The sequence below is a fragment of the Ictalurus punctatus genome, chromosome 22 (genome assembly GCF_001660625.3).
Source record: "Ictalurus punctatus breed USDA103 chromosome 22, Coco_2.0, whole genome shotgun sequence".
Taxonomy (NCBI): domain Eukaryota; kingdom Metazoa; phylum Chordata; class Actinopteri; order Siluriformes; family Ictaluridae; genus Ictalurus; species Ictalurus punctatus.
The window spans coordinates 6,974,382-6,984,237 of NC_030437.2; the positions used below are offsets into that span (position 1 = coordinate 6,974,382).

General features: G+C 38.5%; 1 protein-coding gene across 2 annotated transcripts; it reads left to right on the top strand.

Annotated features, from left to right (window-relative positions):
- Window positions 1-2,172: 2,172 nt before the first annotated feature.
- entr1 (endosome associated trafficking regulator 1) lies at window positions 2,173-8,327 on the top strand. 2 transcript variants are annotated; one of them, XM_017451191.3, is made up of 8 exons: window positions 2,173-2,504; window positions 2,964-3,103; window positions 3,355-3,753; window positions 3,846-3,919; window positions 4,056-4,167; window positions 4,251-4,313; window positions 6,239-6,378; window positions 6,504-8,327. In XM_017451191.3, exons 1-8 carry the CDS (start codon window positions 2,459-2,461, stop codon window positions 6,586-6,588), a joined length of 1,059 nt encoding a protein of 352 aa, XP_017306680.1. In that variant the 5' UTR covers window positions 2,173-2,458; the 3' UTR covers window positions 6,589-8,327. The 2 variants fall into 2 exon arrangements, with proteins under 2 accessions (XP_017306680.1, XP_017306681.1); XM_017451192.3 differs by having other exon boundaries at window positions 3,006-3,103.
- The last annotated feature ends 1,529 nt before the right edge of the window (window positions 8,328-9,856 follow it).

Consider the following 9,856-nt stretch of genomic DNA (forward strand, 5'->3'; position numbering starts at 1 on the left):
CATTGAAGGTCAATGAGCACAGTGGCCTCCATCATCCGTAAATGGAAGAAGTTTGGAACCACCAGGACTCTTCCTAGAGCTGGCCGCCTGGCAAACTGAGCGTTTGGGGGAGAAGGGCCTTAGTCAGGGAGGTGACCAAAAACCTGATGGTCACTCTGACGGAGCTCCAGCATGTCTCTGTGGAGAGAGGAGAACCTTCCAGAAGAACAACCATCTCTGCAGCACTCCACCAATCAGGCCTGTATGGTAGAGTGGCCAGATGGCACATGACAGCCCACCTGGAGTTTGCCAAAAGGCACCTGAAGGACTCTCAGAACGAGATCAAGTCAAAGATTGAACTCTTTGGCCTGAATGGCAAGCGTCAGGTCTGGAGGAATCCAGGCACCAGTCATCACCTGGCCAATGCCATCCCTACAGTGAAGCATGGTGGTGGCAGCATCATGCTGTAGGGATGTAGGGATGGCAGCAGGAACTGGGAGACTAGTCAGGATCGCGGGAAAGATGAATGCAGAAATGTACAGAGGCATCCTTGATGAAAACCTGCTCCAGAGGGCTCTGGACCTCAGACTGGGGCGAAGGTTCATCTTCCAGCAAGACAACGACCCTAAGCACACAGCCAAGATAACAAAGGAGTGGCTACAGGACAACTCTGTGAATGTCCTTGAGTGGCCCAGCCAGAGCCCAGACTTGAACCCGATTGAACATCTCTGGAGAGATCTGAAAATGGTTGTGCACTGACGCTCTCCATCCAACCTGATGGAGCTTGAGAGGTCCTGCAAAGAAGAATGGGAGAAACTTCCCAAAAATAGGTGTGCCAAGCTTGTAGCATCATTCTCAAAAAGACTTAGGCTGTAATTGTTGCCAAAGGTGCTTCAACAAAGTATTTAGCAAAGGTTGTGAATACTTATGTACACGTGCTTTTTTTGTTTTTTATTTTTTAGTAAATTTGCAAAGATTGCAAACAAACTTCTTTCAAGTTGTCATTATGGGGTACTGTTTGTAGAATTTTGAGGAAAATAATGAATTTAATCCATTTTGGAATAAGGCTGTAACATAACAAAATGTGGAAAAAGTGAAGGGCTGTGAATAGTTTCCGGATTCACTGTAGACATTGTTGGAAAGGGGTCAAATATGCAGAAGATGCTGGAAAGTAAAGAATGTGCAGGACCAGGAGGATTTTCCTGAAGAACAGTGGGCAGTTTATTTGCTCAGAACAAACAAAGGACTCATGAACAACTCTCACAAAACATAAAAACAGTCGTTGATCAACCAGGTAACAACACACAATATTAAGAATCGAGCGTGTGTAAACTTTTGAACTGGTCTATTTGTGTAAATTCAGTTATTTTTGTGTCTTGTGGACTACATGTAAACATCTGTTATGTGAAATAGCTGATTCAGGGGTATGTAAATTTATGAGCTCAACTGTAGCAGAGAGTAGTTTAGGTTTATGTGTAAAGTATCACACAAATAAATAACATTACTTCATCCTTAAAATCGCCATTTTTAAATTATATTATTATATGCAGTAAATACATATACATGTATAAAAAAAACAGTAGAAACCTTCCATCCATCCATCCATCCATCTTCTACCGCTTACTCCTTTTCAGGGTCAGTAGACCTAACCTTCATATTTGTAATTTGTAATGGTTTTAATATCTATAATGGGAATTGTATTGCTTTTAAAGGAAATTTTCATCATCCCTGTGGGTGTCTACTGGTAATTTGTTGAGTTCTATTGGTGGCATGTTATGTCTAGTGGATACCTTTAAGGATCAATAATGGTAATGGTAATATTTTTAGTGGACTGTAATGGTATTTGTAGTGGAAACCATTAGAATTTCTGTGCTGGTTTCTTTCTTTGTTTTCCAGTAGGGATACCTGATCCATAAAAAGATTTTAAGTAAAGCAACTGCATGTTAAAACATTATCAATGTGTGATTTCTTATTCATCGTATATTTACACTTATTTCTCTTACTTCTATGGTTTATTCATTGTCTATCATTTTTGTTTGTTTATTTCTACGTCACCGATTATTAATTAATTAATTACTTAGTTTACCTATGAATTTATTTCTACTTGGCCTCTTATTATTTTACCTCTAGCATATCTGAACCCATAGCTCCTGCCAGGTCACTAGATGGCGCTGTCCATCTTCTCCGGTGAATCAGAAATAACAGAAGAAGACGTGCATGTATAGTATATGTGTGTATAGTAGGTGAGAAGAAAGCTATTTCCAGCTAGCCAAAGTTAAAGTGAAATAACTCTTTATTACTGTAAATATCTGGAGCTGTTAGAGAACTGTACCGGAGCTTTATTAGGCTTGTGTTGTTGTACAAGCTGTCAGCTACAGGGTTTTAATTCAACACAGGAAATATTTAACAGCTGAGCAGCAGAGATGTGTTAGTTAGGGTTGTGTTTTAATAGCTGACCGCAGTGCATTTTATAAGAAACATGTCCAAACACAAAACATCCAAGAAAAAGCTTATTATTGAAGATGGTAAGTCGGATTTCTTTTTTTTTTTAGTTTCTTGTCTTTCTCACTTTACACTTTACTCAGCTGAGCTAATCATGAAACACTTCAGTTAGAGCAAATTGGTTTGTTTTGGTAAGAAAAACAGTTCAAATGTGCAGTTCAAAGGGATCATTTTACCTGCTAGATTCTAGCAGCTAGACTCTAGACTTTACTGGACTTTACCTGCTAGACTCTGTCTGTCTGTCTCTCTCTCTGTAGCAGCTAGAGAGAGAGAGAGACAGACAGACAGAGACAGACAGACAGAAAGAGAGAGAGAGACAGACAGACAGAGAGAGAGAGACAGACAGACAGAGAGAGAGAGACAGACAGACAGACAGTGAGAGATAGGTGAATGTGATTCTCACTCTGTTGTGTGATTCTTTTGGGATCAAGAGGAAACAGTCTTATGATTACTTGTTGATCTCTTGGCATCCTGTGTGTTAGGAGTGTTCTACGATGTTAACGCTGTTTGTACACCTACTTCAGATGAAGCCAAAGAGGACGGAGAAGGACTGAATCCCTTTTCTTTCAAAGAATTCATCAGGAGCAAAAATCATCAGTCCAGCACCGTCGAGCCTGCCGAGGTGAACTGCTACCGTATAAGCCTTCTTCTCCGTTCTTCTCTAATTTAATAGTTTTCATTACAAATTCTATTACTGACAACAACTTGAGTGAAAAGTAGAATCTTTGTCAAATTTACATGAATTTCAGAGTTTCTTAGTATTTGGTACGTCTTTGGTACGTTTTTTGGTTGCTTTAGTGAAAGCGTGCACTCGAGCTGGCATGGACTCCACAAACCTTCTGTTAGTAATGTTAGTAATGTTTATTGTTGTAGAAAATGTCTGATGGTGCTCGTTTGGTGGAGGATGAAGACGTGTACGCCAGAGGCTTTGAGCACAGCCATGAGGTTCACTTTTTCACAGATCCCTCACTGCTCGAACAGTCGTTTGACTATAAACCCGAGGACGAATGGACGGAAAGCTACCAGCCCTCGGCCATTGAGGACGCACGTGATTTCGGACTGAGTGGCACTTTGGATCACTCCTTACTGTCCTGTGAAGACAAGGACGCGACGGTAAACGAGTGGGAGCTGGCCGAGGACTTCTCACCACAGCCTCGCTTCCACAGAAGGAGCACGGGAAGCTATGAAGGAGATGAAGAGACCTCGGTTATTGATCTCACATTCCACTCGAAGAAAAGCAGTACAGAAAACGGGATTAGTTACCAGCAAAAGGTGATACAGTGGTGTAATTGTGTCACATTATTATTCCTGTGATTTGATTGAACAATGTTAATGTGTGCGTCTCGTGTCTCATGCTTTTCTAGCTAAGAGAAGAAAATTCCCAGCTTCGAAAGCATATCAGAGAACTGATAAAAAAGTCCGAGGCTGATTCTACTAAGTAAGATACGAGCATGAATAATTGAATAATGCCTGTGAATGTTTTTCATACATGATGTGTGGATGTATGATACTGAGAAGCATGGTTATTGTTCACATGTGCAGATCTAATCAGAAAACCTGTCTGTGCTGTTTAGAATCAGACAGCTTACAGACGAGATGCACAACCGAAATTTGCAAGAAGAGAGAGAAGCCAAAGCGTTGGAGAGCATGGTGCAGTCTGTGGAGGAAAACCTCCAGCTCATGACGGTATGCATTTTGGACCATTTCCATTTACTTACTTACTTTACTCAGAGTGAAAAGTAACTCGGATTGTGTTTTCTTTCCCTCAGAAACGAGCTGTTAAAGCTGAAAGCAGTTTGTCTAAATTGAAACAAGAGGTCCAGCAGCTTCAGGTTTGACTTTCCAATTGTGTTTCACCTTTTATAGACTTGCACTTTTTTTTTTTTGCATGATTTATATACACCAATCAGCCATAACTTTAAAACCACCTGCCTAATATTGTGTAGATCCCTCTTGTGTTGCCAAATCAGCTCTGACCCGTCGAGGCATCTGGCAGCAAGACGTTAGCAGCAGATCCTTTAAGTCCTGTAAGTTGTGAGGTGGGGCCTCCATGGATCAGACTTGTTTGTCCAACATATCCCACAGATGCTCGATCGGATTGAGACATGGGGAATTTGTTGGCCAAGTAATCATCTTGAAGTCTTTGTCCGGTTCCTCAGAAAATTCCTGAACAATTTTTGCAGTGTGGCAGGACGCATTATCCTGCTGAAACGGACCACTGAAATTAGGGAATACCGTTGTCATGAAGGGGTGTACTTGGCCTGCAACAATATTTGGGTAGGTGGTACGTGCCAAAGTAACATCCACATGAATGCCAGGATCCAGGTTTTCCCAGCAGAACATTGCCCAGAGCATCACACTTCCTCCACTGGCTTGCCGTCTTCCCATAGTGCATCCTGGAGCCATCTCTAGCCTTCGCTCCCCACATACATCAATGAACCTTTGGTCCTTGGACCACTTTTGGTAAGTACTAACCACTGCATACCGGGAACACCCCACAAGACCTGTCGTTTTGGAGATGCTCTGACCGAGTCGTCAAGCCAGCCCAATTAGGCCCTCGTCAAAGTCACTCAGATCCTTACACTTGCCCATTTTTCTGCTTCCAACAGATCAACTTCTAGAACTGACTGTTCACTTCCTTCCCAATATATCCCACCCCTTGACAGGTGCCATTGTAACGAGATAATCAGTGTTATTTACTTCACCTGTCAGGGGGTTTTAATGTTATTGCTGATTGGTGTATTTTTATATCATGTGTCTGCAAGAATTTGTTTATTTTAAACTGATACAGTACCACAGTGCTGGTGTCAAATCTGATTGGTCAGGAGGGGTTTATTAAGTAGTGCTGGTTATAAATCAAATCACAGGTTTTATATTAATGTGCTCGTTAACGTTATCGTTTCTATAGTAACTCCTCATCCACAGGAACTTGACTAATAAACTAAGACTAATAATAAACTAATAAGCAACTGTTTAAGAAAGGCATATAATCGTTGATATGACGAGACTTTCTGTAAGAAGACATTTACTGAACATTTCTGGATGGCGTCTCAAGTGTTAACGCTTCAGTCAGTATTCTTTCCACCACAGAAAAGTCCTCAGGACAGAGCATTTAGCACTTTCTGGCTTCTCAGTAACATAACACGGTGTGGGTTATTCATTTTTTCCTCATCTTATTAACTTCAAGAGAAAGAAAACAGATGTTTGTAGCTGCTATGATGTAAACAGGAACATAACAGGAACGTTCTTGTCTCACGGATGTCCCACAACATTGAATATAATTATAACCGGTTAAAAGTATTGCTGTGGTACAATACAGTGGTTTTTAAAGTGGGGGCCGCCAGGGGGCGCCAGGGGGGCCTCAACAATTTGGTGTGCCCATCCTTCCCACTAATATGTTTTCTATTTCTCACTCTCAGACAACCACACACAATCAATTCCTAATGTAATGTAAAGATGTAAGATGTAATTATTAATTTTAAAAAAAGGGGGATATATTCAGAAGTCTGTATTTTTAATGTGTTTTAAAGACATCTTGCGAAAGGGGGGCCTCGGTCAAATGTTAATGCCATTTGGGGGGCCTTGCCCTGGAAACGTTTGGGAACCCCTGGTATGAGAGGAATAAAACTTTACACTTTGATTGTACTGTTAACACTGCTTCATTTCAGGCCACATTGTCTTTATAATTGTACATCATGGTGGGTTTTATTGCTTACGTAACAACTCTTACTTTTTTTTTATTTTATTTTTTTTCCAGAGCCAGCTAGAGGCATACAGATGTGAAAACGAGCGACTTCGTGCAGGAGAAACTGCTGCCTTGAGCTCAATGAGACAAAATGCCCAAGTGGCATCCAAGTACCTCATCAAAGCTGCCCAAGATGCTGAGACTTCCATTAAGTGTGTTGAAAAACCAATATATCGTAACTGACACTCCTCAAATAGTAATAATCAGTTGAAATGAATAGAATTCCATACACTTGATATGATGGATACTATTGAGTGTGTGTTTTCTCTTTTCACAGGCAGTTGCTGACAGGAAGAGAGACTTTGTGCCTCGTATCAGAGCTGCTGAGCTCAATTGACAAGATCACAGAGATTCCAAAATAACACCTTCTGTACTTCTCTGTATTGTGCCTTAACCACCTCCATTATTCATTTGCTCTTCCAAATCACATGCTTTTCACATACCGTGACTTTTTTTTTTTTTAACCGCTCTCGTAATCCATGTTATTCTCACTGGTTGCGTGGCTCACGTGACACGCACACACCAGCCACGACAACACTCTTACCAGTACTAGGTAGTATTGCGTAACTGGCTCGGCTAGTTTGCGATCTCAATTATCTTTATTATTATCAGTAATAAGAGTTGTTTGCCTTCACCGTAGCTTCGGCGGCAGAAACCAAGTGAATTTGAGCTGCTTAAGTGATGTGACATGACTGGATGCAGCCATAGTTATAGTGTGACTTAACATTGTGTACTAAGTTTTTATTTATAGTTACTACTAATAATAATTAGTATAATTAATCATAATAATACAATGTATTATTGGCATTCAAATATTTTCTCTCGATCATGCCATAACTCTCCTCGTAGTCTTTCGCTAAAAAGAATAGTGTTCAAATGGAACATTAGCACGTTTGTTTTTCGACACTTACCTCCTTGATTGGTCGGAAAGTAAAAAATAAATAAATGGGTCCATGACATCGCTTGATGCTTTTCGGAGGGACTTTTTTTTTACTGTATTTGTAAGCATAAATGTACATGCTTAAAGAAAACAAACATGTGAAAGCAGCCTTATTTTTAGTCTCGCTTACTTTTTTTTTTTAAGTTTGTTCTGTCACTCCCTGCAAGGGCAGACTTGGCAAAGGTAGGCAAATTATTATATAAATTTGTAATTATTAATGCTAAGTAACATATGCTGAAAATTAAAATATCAATGTTAAAACACTGAACAAGGCCCCGTTCCTATATTCTGCCTAGGTCCCCCCAGATCACTAAATCCACCCCCGGCTCCCTCGCCATTAGCCAATGAGAGCTGAGATTTCGTTCCTGTCCCAGAGAGCACATGCATCTCTACGCTATAAACTTAGTAGTGAAGTGAGAAATTCAACTGTCTTTTCATTTCCATGGCTCAAATGTGAGAGATGTATAATAAACCTTGTGTAGTATAACTTTTTTGTGTGTGTAACAGTTGAGTGCATGGCATTGTTTAGTGACGTAGTGCTTTTATAAGTAATAAATACAGTCAAACAGTGTATGTTAAGATATTAATGGTGAAAATATTCAGTACTGTGTAGAAGTCTGAATACTGTACTGTTGGCATTTCTAAAAACAAAAGAAGGATACTTTCTAACTATCATTTCTGTACAATTACTGTATGTAAACAGTGAAATAACCAATTTCTGCCTTTGAGTTTAAAATGAAATTCTTGCACAGATTTTTAAGGATATTAACTGGTATTTGATGCAGGGTTTTTTTTTTTTTTCTCTCTGATGGTCTAAATCCCACTCAGCGTCAATGATGTTTTATAGCAGAAACACGGTCGGTGGTCTTCAAAATACAATAATATCTCTGTAACATTACATTTTTAAGAAAAGAAAATAACACGTTTGGAAATGAGATATATATGTACATGAGATATGAGTAAACAACATTTTTATCATTGCTGTTTTGATACATGGGTGTTTCTGCAACTACAGACATTTTTAAGCCCCAGCAGAGAAATTTTAGATTTCTGTTCAAATTTGTCATATGATGCTTGATAAATATAAACAGTGTCATTACACACCTTGCTATCAAAAATAATTACTGATTCATGTGATTGAATAAAAAATGATGAAGGATTTACAGGTCCAAACACCATTTTTGTCCATGTCCCACAACCGTGGTTTCAATGTTGAGATGTGTAGAACGAGCTAATTCAGTTATGATATGATATTATTTCAAATGAGATTGTTTCATATAAATGTTACTTTACACTATCTTAAAGTTCTTCTTTTTGTTTGCTGGTCATTTATATGATTTTTTCATCTCGACGTGCTTGTCACACAGTTTTGAGTCCTTACCGCAACACTGAACAAACGTCATAGTACACTTTTTTTTTCAAAGCCAAGCCGATCTAGTTTCCATGGAAACAGAAGTTGGCACTTAAGGACATGGCTGACAGGTTGGGCCACCCACTCTAGGTCTCTCACAAGATCCAGAGAAATAAGGGAAAGATCATCTTTTCTTCTGAAATATTTAATTGTGTGTCCTTCCTTACCATACAGCTTAGTAATTGTGGGGTTTTTTTTAAAACTACATTTTAAAAACAAATTTACATTACTGTTGAAAGTTATGTATATTAGACGCTAAAAGTCAAAACTAATGTAGCAGACCTCTCTAGCTGCCAATTATCTGCATTTCCTAAGCTGACACCTAAGATTCCGCAGTAAAGAGCTTGTGTCACGGGAGAAAAAAAAAATCTGTTTTTTTTTTTTAATCGACATTTTTATAGTAATTAAAAAAAGAAAAATGTATGAAATGAACGTTGTTGTAATGTTGTAAGGACATTTTGTATGAACCAGATTAATTGAAATGAGATGAAAACCATAAAAAAATAAACATGCTCCGATAGAAAAACTTGATGACTACATGCAATTTTGTGTACGTTTAAAAAAAATAAAAAATTATTTATTACAGACTCTGATGGTTAAAATTCAAATTCATAGAGGGTGATTTTAAAAAATTTTGGTAGGGTCAAAAGCGGCCGTAGTTGCAGAAACACCCACATACAAAATATTGATAACTTTAATTACAGAAACTGGACATATTCTTGACACAGGGGAGAAGTATATTCATTGTACTCTTTTTTTTCATTTAATTTTTTTTTTTTTTTTTTTTTATTTATACCGGTGAAAGCATATTGTGGTGGGGTTTTTTTTATTTTACCCACCTGTATTCTCAAATCCAGTCTTTATTTCTGTGATTGCCTCTGTCCCAACTTTTTTGGAACGTGTTGCATGCATCAATTTCAAACCAACGTTTACCTTCAAAAACCTATTTAGTTGATTAGTTAAAACATCGGATACCTTTTCTTTATACGATTTTTGTTTAAATACAAGTCAAAGTGCGTTTACATATCACTCCTCTTTGTTTTTATTTGCATTTTCCATACCGTCCCAACTTTTTCAGAATTGGGCTTGTACGTGAACCAGTGTACTCATTTTATTATAGAAACTATTGTGAAGCTATTGTTTTTTTTATATGCCTATTGTTACTTTACTAATCAGCAGCTATTTGTGTTTATATAAGCAGATTTTATACTCCAAGGAAATGTTATGACTGATAAATACTTGTATATCATCATGTCGGTGTGGCTGTCATTTATTACTC